Genomic DNA, 13,745 nt, shown 5'->3' with positions numbered 1-13,745 from the left:
AAGGAAAGGAAAGGAAAGGAAAGGAAAGGAAAGGAAAGGAAAGGAAAAGGAAAGGAAAAGGAAAGGTGCTAGAAGGGGAAGACAGACCATGTAGAGGTGGACCAACCAATCTCTACCTATCCATCTGATCACTCATTTATTCATTAAAGAGCCTTTGTTCAGCACCTTCTCTGTTCAGTGACACATAGTCCCCATTCTCACAATCAGTGACAATAACCAGCTCAGAACAGAAGGAGATAATATTATCACAGAGGCTGACTTTTCTTTAAAGCCTTGTATTTGTTTTTTGTCTTAGTGTTTGTTTGTTTGCTTGTTTTTCTCTTGAGACAGAGTTTCCCTATTGTTGCCCAGGCCGGAGTGCAATGGCGCAATCTTGGCTCACTGCAACCTACGCCTCCCAGGTTCAAGTGATTGTCTGCCTCAGTCTCCTGAGTAGCTGGGATTACAGGCATGCGTTACCACGCCTGGCTAATTTTGTATTTTTAGTAGAGATGGGGTTTCGCCATGTTGGTCAGGCTGTTCTCTAACTCCTGATCTCAGGTGATCCACCCGCCTCAACCTCCCAAAGTGCTGGGATTACAGGCGTGAGCTACTGCACCTGGCTGCTTGTATTTGTTTATTGCTATGTGATGTGAATGATGGCTCAATTTTATATATATATATACACACACACACACACAAACATACTATATATACATACGAGTGTGGATATATATAATTGAGACATTGATTACTATACTATGATATATGTATACATATCTGTATATATGTATACATGTGTGTATATGTATATATAATATACAGATATGTATACATATGTATATATACTATATGTATATGTAGTGTATATATAGAGATATGTTATCCGAGAGGCAGACTGTGTAATGTTAAGCACTAGGATTCCAAAGCCTGGCCTCCTGGGTTTGAATCCCAGCTCCACAGTTACAAGCAGAATAATTCTGGGCAAATGTTCTAACCTCTCTAATTCTCAATTTTGTTTGCAAAAACAGGGACGCAAAGACAGGGTTGTTGTGGGAATGAAGTAAGTTAGAATCAGTGAAGCCCTTAGTGTTTGGCACATGGCAACCTCCAAATAATAGCTTAAATTGAAGTTCGGGTACTCAGGGAATGGAGGTCTGGGGCTGTCCTGTGCACTGTGGGATGTTTCACAGCATCCTTGGCCTCTACCCATTAGATGCAAGTAGCTTCTCACCAGTTGTGACAATTAAAAATGTCAGCCCGGTGCCATGGCTCATGCCTGTAATCCCAACACTTTGGGAGGCCGAGGGGGTGTTATCACTTGAGGTCAGAAGTTCAAGACCAGCCTGGCCAACATGGTGAAACCCCGTCTCTACTAAAAATACAAAAATTAGCCGGGTGTGGTGGTGGGTGCCTGTAATCCCAGCTACTCAGGAGACTGAGGCAGGAGAATTGCTTGAACCCAGGAGGCAGAGATTGCAGTGAGTGGAGATAGTGCCACTGCACTCCAGCTTGGGCAACAGAGGGAGACTCCGTCTCAAAAAAAAAAAAAAAAAAAGTCTCTAGACTTTGCCAAATGTCCCCAGGGAGGCAAAATCACATGAGATTGAGAACCACTGCTCTAAATATTCAAAAATTAAATAGCTAATCAAGTATCCACGTGTATTATTAACACAATGTAAACTTTGCCTCTTTTGGACAATCAGTTATCACATCACAGAGGGTGTAATTTGAGTTACCAATACGAAAGCCTAAGAGCCTGAGCATCTGCCCCGTGAGCCTCACAGGCTCCCCACTTCCAGAACGCCAGTTCAGGCCTTACTCTTGGAGCTACACATCAGCTGCACGCAAGGACTTTTGCCACATCTTGAATTAGGAATTAGCAGAACCTCTCAATAGAAATGTAGCATTTCAAAGACTGAACTGTAAGGCTATTTTAAGAATCTTTTGGAATTTAACATAATTTCAAAAAATGGTTTTAACTAGAAAGAGGAGTTAAAAAAAAAAAAAGATATTGCCAGAGATTCTTCTTTAATTGCTACATATATCTGAATGATTCCTTCCGATAAAATGTCTCCTAAGCAACAGCTAAAATCCTTCCCAAGCAAAAGCTTAAAACTCTGTTGAATACTAATCAGATTATATAGAATTTCCTGCAACTGGAATTGGTCACACAACACGCTGTGGGTACTGTGCTAGGCTTGATGACTTTCTCTGGGAGTATGTGCTGCCACCTGATGGTAGAAAGGCGTCATAGGCGCGGAATTGCTCACCAACTCTTAGCCTCAGGTTCTACCTCCTGAGAGGCAGTGGGTTTTTGCTGATAGGGACCTTTTTTCTGCTGAGGATTCTGGACTCCTAGAAAAAATTCAACTAAAGGCCTTATGCAAGTGAGGGTTATTGACAACTAGCCCCGGATAAATATAAAATGTCTTACTCTTTTTTTTTTGAGACAGAGTCTCACTCTGTCACCCAGGCTGGAGTGCAGTGGTGCGATCTTGGCTCACTGCAACCTCCGTGCCCTGGGTTCAAGTGATTCTCCTGCCTCAGCCTCCTGAGTAGCTGGAATTACAGGTGCGTGCCACTGCGCACTGCTAATTTTTTAAAATTTTTAGTAGAGAGGTTTTGCCATGTTGTCAGGGCTGGTCTTGAACTCCTTACCTCACTCAAGTGATCCACCCCCCTTGACCTTCCAAAGAACTGGGATTACAGGCTGAGCCACCACACCCAACCGTGTCTTATTCGATTTTAACCTGAAGAAAAGAGAACATAAATCTTCCTTCAACAAATTGAACACACATAAAAATATTCTTCAGCTCCATTTGATGGAGAAAGAGAGAGACAGAGAGAGTGGAAATGAGCACATCAGAGAGAGGAAACAGACAAACGCAGGTGGTCAGACAGCACTAGAACCTCTGGTTTCCTTCTTTCTTCATGAAGCCGGACCCCAGGGTCTGACTGGCTATCATTTGAGTCCATCTGACTGGCTATCATTCGAGTCCATCCTAACTGACATCCAAGTCCAGAGCATGTCACAGGCAAACAGACTGATGCCCAGTCCCAGCTTCGTCACTTGCTAGCTGTATGTCTTCAGATAAGTTATTTCCCTCCGATTCCCAGTTTCCCCATATGTAAACAGACATGTCTAAACAGGCATGATTACACTTCCCCAAACACACCTGATCACTCTGAGGACTCATCGAGATCGCACGTATCCAGCACACAATGGTGGCACCAGGGGACCTTCCATTTTAGTGCTGCTATTTCCAAGTTCACCCCCACTCGGATGGCCAGCCTCCTTCCTCCTGACAGCAGCCTGGTCCCTTCGTGATAGGCCTGGCTTCCACCCTCTCACACTTACTCCAGTAATTTGCCAAGCATCTTCTCTTTTTGGAGGATGCTGACTCAGACTGAATTGTGCAGAAATTTTAAAATGTTTTCATGATAAGGGGAGGGACCTATGTTTTAAATAAAAGTTCAATATTGACAGATCTTAATCATGAGGAATTGGCCAGGTGCAGTACCTGTAATCCCAGCCCTTTAAGAGGCTGAGGCAGGAGAATCACTTGAGCCCAGGAGTTTGAGACCAACCTAGGCAATGTGGCAAAAACCTGTCTCTACCAAAAAATACAAAACTTTGCTAGGTGTGGTGTTGTGTGTCTACAGTCCCTGCTTCTTGGGAGGTTGAGATGGGAGGATCATTTGAGCCTGGGAGGTGAAGGCTGCCGGGAGCCAAGATCTCGCCACTGCACTCTAGCCTGGGTGACAGGGTGAGACCCTGTCTCAAAAATAATAATAATAATAGTAAATGAGGGATTAAAAACACACTTTCAATATTAATTGTGTCCAAATGAACACTTAACAATTTACATTTAAAGGACAAAGACCAAGCAAACCAACAAATCCAAGTGTGTAAAATGGAACAGTATCAACAGCTGTAAAGCTCTGTGCATACCCTCTGCTGTCTCATACCCTTCCTTTCGCCCTAGGTTACCACTATTTTGAATTATATGTTGATTACTATATTTTACTTCTTTATAGTTTTACCATATATGCATCTCTAATCTATATATTGTTTAAGTTTGCACATTTTTTGTGTTTTTATAAATCGAGTATTAGCAAATGTGTCATTTAATGGTTTTCTTTTTTCATTCAACATTATGTTTGAGAAACTTATTAATACTGCTGCACACAGCTAACATAGCTATAGTGTCTTTTCACTACATATAGTATTCCACTCTAGGAATACACCACAATGTTGTCATCTATTTTTCCATTTCAGGCACTTGAGTTTTGTTTTGTTTTGTTTTTTTTGAGATGAAGTTTTACTCTTGTTGCCCAGGCTAGAGTGCGGTGACGCAGTCTCGGCTCACTGCAACCTCTGCCTCCTGGGTTCAAGCGATCTGCCTCATCTTCCCGAGTAGCTAGGATTACAGGCATCCGCCACCACACTCACTTAATTTTTTTGTATTTTTAGTGGAGACGGGGTTTTGCCATGTTGGACAGGCTGGTCTTGAACTCCTGACCTCAGATGATTCACCCGCCTCAGCCTCCCAAAGAGCTGGGATTACAGGCATGACCTACCACGCCTGGCCAAGTTATTTCTTGCAAAAGTAAAAAGCGTTGCACAGCAAAAGAGTTTCTGTGTGGTATATGCCTAGGAATGAAATTGCTAAGCCGTGGGTATAAGCATCTTCAACTCTCTACATAAAGCTAAATTGCTTTCCAAAATGGTGGTGCCAATTCTATTTCTACCAGCAATGCAGGTTATCCACATTGGCTTATTGGCTTTTTCAGTTTTGTCAGTCTGTTAAGTGTATTATGGTATTTCACTGTGGTTTAAATTTGCATTCCCCTGATTACCAATGGACAACTATTCACGTGTTTCTTCTTCTGTAAAGTGCCTGTTAAAGACTTCTGGCCAGATGAGTGAACCAACATTTCTGCATTAGGTGGGCAGGGGGAGCTCTGCCAGCAAGGGAGAGTGGGAATTGGAGGACGTCAGGAGACATTTCTCAGAAGCGGTGATATTTGAGTTACATGGTAAAAGAGAGGTAGGTGCCTCTAGGCAGAAAAGGAGGAAATGGCTATAAAGGGAACTATGTGAAGAGTATCTGTGCGTGACAGGGCATTCTAGGCAATGGGAACCAAGTACAGGAACAAAAGGCCATGTGTGCAAGTTCACGTTCATATGCTTCACACGCCCCATCAATGAACTGTGAGTACTGTCCATTGGACAGTACTCAAGAATTGGACTCAAGGATGCAGAGTTGATTAAACAGGCCAAATGCTGTAACTAGCAGGTGTTCATGCCACAAAGGATGGACAGATTTTAAAAGCAAGACTGTTTTCCTTTCAGGTTCCCCGAGTTTCATCTCTCCGCCTCTCCTTGCACCCCTCTGCCATGTTAACAGCACCCAAAGCAGCAGAATACGCCCGCAAACAGAGTAAGCCTGGTTACTTTCATCTGCTTAAAGGAATGTAAGTAAAACTAGGAAATTAGGAAATAGCCTCACCAGGTAAGGTCAAAATTGTAATGGGAATTAGCTTTCTGTGTCTGGTTGAAAGAACCAGGGGCTCTTAGGGCTTGATTTCCCTCCATTACTGAAATCAAGGAAGTCTTATTTCTCAGATGCTTTGGTGATGGGAGCAAAGCACTCCAGAAGCAAAGGATCTAAAACTATGGGCGGGCTGGACAGGGTAGCTCACACTGGTAATTCCAGTGTTGGGGAGGCTGGGCTGGAAGGATCTCGTGTGCCCAGAAGTTTGAGACCAGCTTGGGAAACTTAGTGAAACTTCATCCCTACAAAAATAAACCGGGCACAGTGGCTCATGCCTGTGATCCTGTAATCCCAGCACTTTGGGAGGCCGAGGTGGGCGGATCACCTGAGGGTAGGAGTCTGAGACCAGCCTGGCCAACAGGTGAAACCCCATCTCTATTAAAAATATAAAAATTAGCTGGGCGTGGTGGCGGGCACCTGTAATCCCAGCTACTCTGGAGGCTGAAGCGAGATAATCTCTTGAACCTGGGAGGCAGAAGTTGCAGTGAGCTGAGATTGCGCCACTGCACTCCAGCCTGGGCAACAAGAATGAAACTCCATCTCATAAATAAATAAATAAATAAATAAATAAATAAATAAATAAATAAATAAATAAAATAGCTGGCCATGGTGGCACGCTCCTCTAGTCCCACCTACTCAGGAGGCTGAGGTGAGAGGGTTGTTAGAGCCCAGGAGGTGGAGGCTGCAATGAGTCATGATGGAACCACTGCACTCCAGCCCGGGCGGCACAGCGAGACCTTATCTCAAAAATAATTAATTAATGAAATTAAGTTAAATGAAACTGTGGACGTACACTTTTTTAAAAAAAGTTTTATATACAGATATGGTTACTCCATCTGTCTGTAGGTGTCAAGTCAAGAAAGGGAACAACAAATAAAAAGGCCACCAGCAGCTCTACAAAGGAAGCAAATGCCACGGAATGGAAGTCATCACAAAGGTTTTCAGACACACAGCCAAAGAACAAAGTAGGTATGAAATTGTAAATTGGACCAAACTGATACCAGCTATTTTGGGAGTACTTTCCTGATAGTGTGGTTAAAAGTTTAGCCTTTGGAGTCAGATGCTCTGGGTCTGCGCCATTGCACTCCAGCCTGGGCAACACGAGCGAAACTCCATCTCAAAAATAAATAAATAAATAAATAAATAAAATAGCTGGCCATGGTGGCACGCTCCTCTAGTCCCACCTACTCAGGAGGCTGAGGTGGTGCCTCTAGAGCCCACTGCTTACCAGCTGTGTGACAGCAGGCAAGCTAAACTCTGTGCCTTAGTTTCCTCCTCTGCAAAATAGGAAGAATAATGATACCTACCTCTTAAGGTTGTTGGGGTGATTAACCGAGATTATTCATGGTAAAAGTTTACAACAGTGCTTAGCACGGAGTAAACCCCAAATAAATACTAGCCATTATTATCTTTTCAGCATTTGAAAAATACTGTCCACAAGTTAATTGGCTGTTACTCTGTTGATGCAAAGAATATGTTGAGGAGAAAGTTTGTATTAATATCTGTATCCAAAATGTTCCTATTCTTGATTCCTCTCTCAGTAATAACAATTTTCTTTTCTCCTGCTTAATGTCTCCCCTGCTCCTGCCTATCTGATTCCCGATTTTTATGTGGCAGAATTCAGAGAATGATCAGAGATGGACAGGGCTGGAAAGAAAGGAGAAAGGGAGGAGGGCTCTTTGTTCTTCCAGGTCTGGGCTCTCAGCTGTAACGTGCAAAGTGAAAAGAAAATTTAAGAAGTCAGAGAGACTTCTCTGATTAAAAGAAGAAAAGCTGAGAGGGGTGGTACAGGGTGGGTGTCTGGGATATTTTAGAGTTTTGTTGAATGGGAGATGTTAGATATGATGGAAGGCTGTAAGGCAGAAAGGAGGAAGGGAACTTTGAGAACTGATATGCTGACTTATGATTGGGTTTGCATCAGGAAACAAGTGACAGTTGAAATTTATTTTTATTTAGTTTGGCTGTTGTGCCATGCATTTTAAAACTGAATCTCTGAATAGACTGGACTACATGAGGCTTAGGATTTATTCAGGTTTCAGAGGCAAACTATCTTCTCTGTCCCTTATATCTGATTAATTATAAATGTAACCTTATCATAGCAACTGCTTTAGCAACTGACTGAATTCTTTGGTCATATCAGGGTTTTAATAAATGTTATTCTGATAACAGAACAACTGCACTATTTGGAAATTATCACCATATTCAATTTTCTTTCAAACGTATTTGCTATAATAAGATTTGAAGGTATTAGATATTTTTCCCTTTTTTTTTTTTTCAAGACACAGAGTCTCGCTGTATCACCAAGGTTGGAGTGCAATGGCACAATCTCAGCTCACTGCAACCTCCACTTCCCAAGTTCAAGCGATTCTCCTGCCTCAGCCTCCCGAGTAGCTGGGATTACAGGCATGCCCCACCATACCTGGCTAATTTTTGTATGTTCAGTAGAGGCGGGGTTTCACCACGTTGTCCAGGCTCATCTCAAGCCCCCGAAAGTGCTGAGATTACAGGCGTGAGCCACTGTGCCCGGCCGAAGGTATTAGACTTTCTAGAACCATAGCTTTGTTTCTGAAGAATTTTTTGAAGAATTTGAAAAATGAGGTCATTTTTTATATGTGTTTGGAAGCAGCAAGTTTTAGAGAGCAAAACAAAGGAACAATGAAAAAAACAGTAACAACTCCAGAAATCACACACACACAATCTAGACTTTAAACTTAATCACACACACAAAAAGATCTCTGAAATAGGGGTTTACAGACAACCCCCAAAGCCTCATCAATGGACCCTATGTAAGGAAAACCTACCTCTAAACATGACTCACTGGTATCTTATTTTTAAATATAATTTTGTTCCATATATATTTTCTTCCACAACCACTGAAGATTGTTGGATTCTTGATGGAAGCATATCTTTTATTTCCTTAGTATTTCTCACACGTATATGAAGTACTTTGCAGGCAGCAGAGATTCAGTAACTATTTTTATTTAGTGAATTGGCAGTAGGTAGTAAGTGAATAGCCCTTAGGTGACGGTTCTCAAATCTCTGTACCCTGTCTATAGTGATCAAAGGCTCAGTTCTGGGGACTAGACCTTTCTATAGGCTGATTGATGCTTGCGAGCCCAGGAATGTCAAAAGAAAATATGCCCATGTTTTAGTAGGGCCCCAGGCCTTGAGATGAATCCCTTCCAGAAAGGCCCTTTCTTAACAATCAAACAACAGAAAACTCATTTGTGTTTTTTCCTTCACACTTTATTGTTTGTGCATTTTAGGCATTTTTTCAAACTCTTGGGTAATGTATCTTTTAAACTAGTTTTAAAAATTTTAATAGTGCCGGGCATGGTGGCTCAAGCCTGTAATCCCAGCACTTTGGGAGGCCGAGACGGGCAGATCACGAGGTCAAGAGATCGAGACCATCCTGGCTAACACGGTGAAACCCCATCTCTACTAAAAAAAATACAAAAAAAACTAGCTGGGCAAGGTGGCGGGCGCCTGTAATGCCAGCTACTCGGGAGGCTGAGGCAGGAGAATGGCATAAACCCGGGAGGCGGAGCTTGCAGTGAGCTGAGATCTGGCCACTGCACTCCATCCTGGGCAACAGAGTGAGACTCTGTCTCAAAAAAAAAAAAAAAAAAAATTTAATAGTGACACATGCTTATAAGTAAAATTTTCAAGCCATACAGAAAATATAAAATGAAAAGCAAAAGAACTCCCTCTTCTTCACACCCCTTTCCCACTTTTCAGAAATAACCACTGTTAATATTTCTTGTGACATTTAAATATTTGCTACACATATACATATAAATATACATATATGTATGTCTCACTGGTTTGTTAGAATTCTTTCTATATTAAAGGAATAAGTATTTCATTAAATGGATGATAAACATGCTTTCACAGCTTGGTATTTGAAGAATATTTTCTTTTTAAATATTTGAGCTTAATATTTTTCCTTTTTGGCTTGTAGATATTATATGTCTTTTAGCTAAAGAACAATTTTTTTAACCTCAAGATAAAACAATGCCTTATTCAGAATTTTTTATTTATTTCCAGCCACCGAATTTCTTCATAGAGTAAGAGAAAATAGGAAATTATTAAAAAAAAAAAAATCTCGGCCAGGTACAATGGCTCATGCCTGTAATTCCAGCACTTTGGGAGGCCAAGGCAGGCAGATTACTTGAGGTCAGGAGTTCAAGACCAGCCTGAACAACATGGCAAACCCCATCTCTACTAAAAATACAAAAATTAGCTGGGTGTGGTGATGCACACCTATAATCCCAGCTACTAGGGAGGCTGAGGCATGAGAATTGCTTGAACCCCAGTGGCAGAGGTTGTAATAAGCTGAGATTGCACCAGTGCACTCCAGCCTGGGCAACAGAGCGAGACTCTGTCTCAAAACAAACAAAGAAACAAACAAACAAACAAAACCCTCAGTGTTCTGGGAAACAGTTTTTATTTTGAGATGGAGTCTTGCTCTGTTGCCCAGACTGGAGTGTAGTGATGTGATCTCGGCTCACTGCAACCTCTGCTTCCCAGGTTTAAGCAATTCTCCTGTCTCAGTCTCCTGAGTAGCTGGGATTACAGCTGTGCAAACACCACGCCTGGCTAATTTTTGTATTTTTAGTAAAGACAGGGTTTCACCATGTTGGTCAAGCTGGTCTCGAACTCCTGACCTCATGGATCCACCCACCTCGGCCTCCCAAAGTACTGCAATTACAGACATGAGTCACCGCGCCCAGCTAGGAAATAGTTTTAAAGATTTTTTTTTTTTAATTGCATTGTCCTGGGAAAGCGTCAGTAGTGGGCACATTACTAGGAAATAAATTTGGAATGAACAGGACCATACTGAAGAGCTAGAATACAGCATACTTCTTGAATCCAGGCTACCCACTTAATAACTTGAGTGAGTTACCTAATCTCTCTGTGCTTTAGTTTTTCATCTCTTTAAAAAGTCATGATAGTACCTACCTCATAGGGTTGCTACAAGCACTAAATAAGTTATATGTGTAAAGGCTTAGAAAAGTGTCAGGACAGGCCAGGCGTGGTGGCTCATGCCTGTAATCCCAGAACTTTGGGAAGCCGAGGCGGGCGGATCACGAGGTCAGGAGGTCGAGACCATCCTGGCTAACACGGTGAAACCCTGTCTCTACTAAAAAATAGAAAAAATTAGCAGGGCATGGCAGCGGGCGCCTGTAGTACCAGCTACACGGGAGCCTTAGGCAGGAGAATGGCATGAACCCAGGAGACGGAGCTTGCAGTGAGCTGAGATCCGGCCACTGCACTCCAGCCTGGGTGACAGAGCAAGACTCCATCTCTCAAAAAATAAAAAGAAAAGGAAAGAAAAGTGTCAGGACAGTGGCAAGCAATAATATAATCACTCTCTTTATCACCACTCATGAAAAATTCATGCTATCGTGGAAGGAAACGAGACATAGAGAGAGGACAATTTAAATTTAAATCCAAAGCAATACATCAGAAATTCAAAATAGTATCCTACAAGCATAATACGTAACTGCTAAAAGGCCAAAAACTGATTTGCTTTGGGTAGTACTGGTTAAGAGAAGTATAACTTTTTAATGTGAAAATAATTTCAAACTTAGAGAAAATTTACAAGAATAATATACAAAGAACCCACATATTCCTTTTATGCAGGGTCACAAATTGTTAATGTTTTGTTCTAGTAGCTTTATTATATTCTGTCTTTGTCTCTCTGTATATAGATAAAGCCATTAGAAGTTATATATACTCTACCACTTTACCCTATGTCCCCAGGTGTGTATTTCTTAAGAACAAAGTCATTCTCTTAAATGACCGCAGAATAGTTATCAACTTCAGAATATCTATTATTGGTACTTTTATTTAATCTACTCTCTATACACCAATTTTATCAACTGACCCAATAATTTTTTTTAAGCATTTTTTTCCTTCTATATAAGATCCAGTATGGGATCACATATTGCATTTAGTTGGGAAATATAACTCAATTTCCAAATATATCAGAATAATTCCATGAAAATTCTTTTGTAATTACATTAATCTAATCTATCTTTGTCAGTAAGTTAGTATCTGATATTTGACCTTAACTTCCTATAGACTTAAAGCTAATGTTTGTGTCCATGTTAAATTGATGTGCTTGATACCAAAATCATCTTTTATTCTGCAGGTCACTTAGAAAACTGGAATTGTACCATGGAACTTCATAATAGATTCTCTGGGAGCAGATGAGAAGCATCATCTTAAAACCACAGCTTTTGCCAGTACATTTTTCTTTACAACTAGTTTTTGATATAACTGCATTGAAGTGTTATTTTTGATGTTGAGCTTTCTTCTTTTAGAAGCATATTGCACAGCTACATTTTGTTAAAAAAAAAAAAGCATGATCTTATGCTACTTCATTGTGACTGGCAGACTGCTGGAGAATTCAGAGAGTATATAGTATTTCTGTATTAGAGCAAGCTGGCTTTGTAGCACATTTTATAAATGTGTGGCATTAAATATTGCACAGAGATGGAGTGGGAGGCAGATTTCCAAAGAGTTAATCCAAAATAAAATTAATCTGTCATTGATTGCCTTTAACTGTGTTCTCATACGAAAAAATTTTTAAAACTCATTTCAATAAAGCATTAAAAGAAAAATGAATACAGGCTTTCTCTCTGTAGACTATAAAGACTACTAGGAGGGAAGATGCTCTGGTCTTTTAGTACATTTCCAAAATGCTGATTAGGCACATGGCTTAGCCTGTCAATATATGTAACAACAACTTGATCACATGAATGTCAGTATGCATGATACATTTCTTAAGGTTCTGGTGTGCCATCTGTCTACAGAACAGTTTTCATCAGCATGTGCAAAAACACAGATGGGGGTTGTAGACTTTTTCTGAAAATGGTGGTGTATTCTCATGCAGGGCTGGGAGAGCAATGCAACGTTTTCCACACTGGGTTTGATTATGGTTGTAAGAAAGATTTACCAGTAGGCCTGCAGCTAATTAGAAGGGAGGCAAAGGAGGGAATCAGCAACCTGTGGTCCCTGCATGCACTGCTAGGTGTCTAGCTTCATAGGACTTCGCCCAGTTTTCTTTTGCCTAGCTCTGCTAGTTATTTTTTTCTCGGTAGCTATTGTTGTCCCTCCTTTTACCACCTGCGCATTTGCCTTACATGCTGCCTGAGGATTTTCACAAATGACATTGTGAATGTGTTGCTAGCTGTGGTCAAATACTCTTTTAGAATCCCTCCATGGGTCTAAAGCACAAAGGTGTTTGATTTCATCTTCCTACATACATGTGGAATGACAAAAGACAGTCTGGGGTTTGGAGTCTTCCTCCACCCTTGCATATCTGAGGAGTGCTTCTAAATCAATACGTTGGCAGCAATGGAGAAGGCTCTCAGGCAGTTACTTGGGTTCAATGAAACAGTGATACTATTGAAAGGAAAAACACAGGCAATCATCATGCTAATTTTAAAAAACAAAAGCAATGCTAGAAGGAGGGTGGCAGGGGGAGGGGAGTGGAAGGATCCTGCGTATTCTTCTGCTCTTTGAGCCTCTCACAGACTCTCAGGTTGTCTTTTTATTTTTAGCTCAAGAAGTGTTTAATCTCCAAGCAAAATATACCTGCTTCCAGTATTTACTGCTTTTCACCAGCACCTCAAAGTCATACATTTAAAGATTGATTTTATTATTTTTTCATCTCATGAAATTGTTATCTTTATAATAGAATTTTTTTCCTGTCTGGCTGAAGATGGCAGATGTAACAGAAAATTAAGAACACAGCAGCAAAAAACAAAATAAAAAAAATAAAGCTAAGATCTATAATCTTGCCATTCATTGATTACCATGATTGATATGTTGGTATAGTACACACTTCTTATCTTATGTTTTCCCTACATAAATATATGCAAAATATTTTTATCAAGACTGTATCATACTGATGAAGTCATTTAAGAAATATAATTGTCTTTCAATTAGAGGATTTTCTGTTTGGGATTTTGTTGTTGCCTCTTCACAATTCATGTCCTTCTGGACTGCATATGCTTCCCATAAGTGACCTCAGATGGAACCACCAACCTCCATCTCAGCAGTTTCCATAGGCAAACACTGCAGAATGCTGGGCATGTAATGTATTTCTAGTGAGCTGCATAGGATGAGAAGTGCGCCCTTTGTCTCCAAGGTCATAATGGCTCTGCTGACTTTAATACCTTTCACTGGAGCTAG

At 40.9% G+C, this 13,745-nt stretch overlaps 1 protein-coding gene across 1 annotated transcript in view; it reads left to right on the top strand.

The window, feature by feature from the left end:
• C11H2orf80 (chromosome 11 C2orf80 homolog) overlaps positions 1 to 12,163 on the top strand; it is a 24,643-nt gene extending 12,480 nt beyond the window's left edge. Inside the window, exons 7-9 of the mRNA XM_023217169.1 lie at positions 5,339 to 5,426; positions 6,387 to 6,505; positions 11,698 to 12,163. Of these exons, the coding sequence (XP_023072937.1) occupies positions 5,339 to 5,426; positions 6,387 to 6,505; positions 11,698 to 11,706 (216 nt within the window). The 3' untranslated portion in view covers positions 11,707 to 12,163. The remainder of the gene's footprint in view (positions 1 to 5,338; positions 5,427 to 6,386; positions 6,506 to 11,697) is intronic.
• Positions 12,164 to 13,745: the final 1,582 nt, after the last annotated feature.

The sequence above is a fragment of the Piliocolobus tephrosceles genome, chromosome 11, assembly GCF_002776525.5.
Source record: "Piliocolobus tephrosceles isolate RC106 chromosome 11, ASM277652v3, whole genome shotgun sequence".
Lineage (NCBI taxonomy): Eukaryota > Metazoa > Chordata > Mammalia > Primates > Cercopithecidae > Piliocolobus > Piliocolobus tephrosceles.
This window is presented reverse-complemented; position numbering and strand designations above follow the sequence as displayed.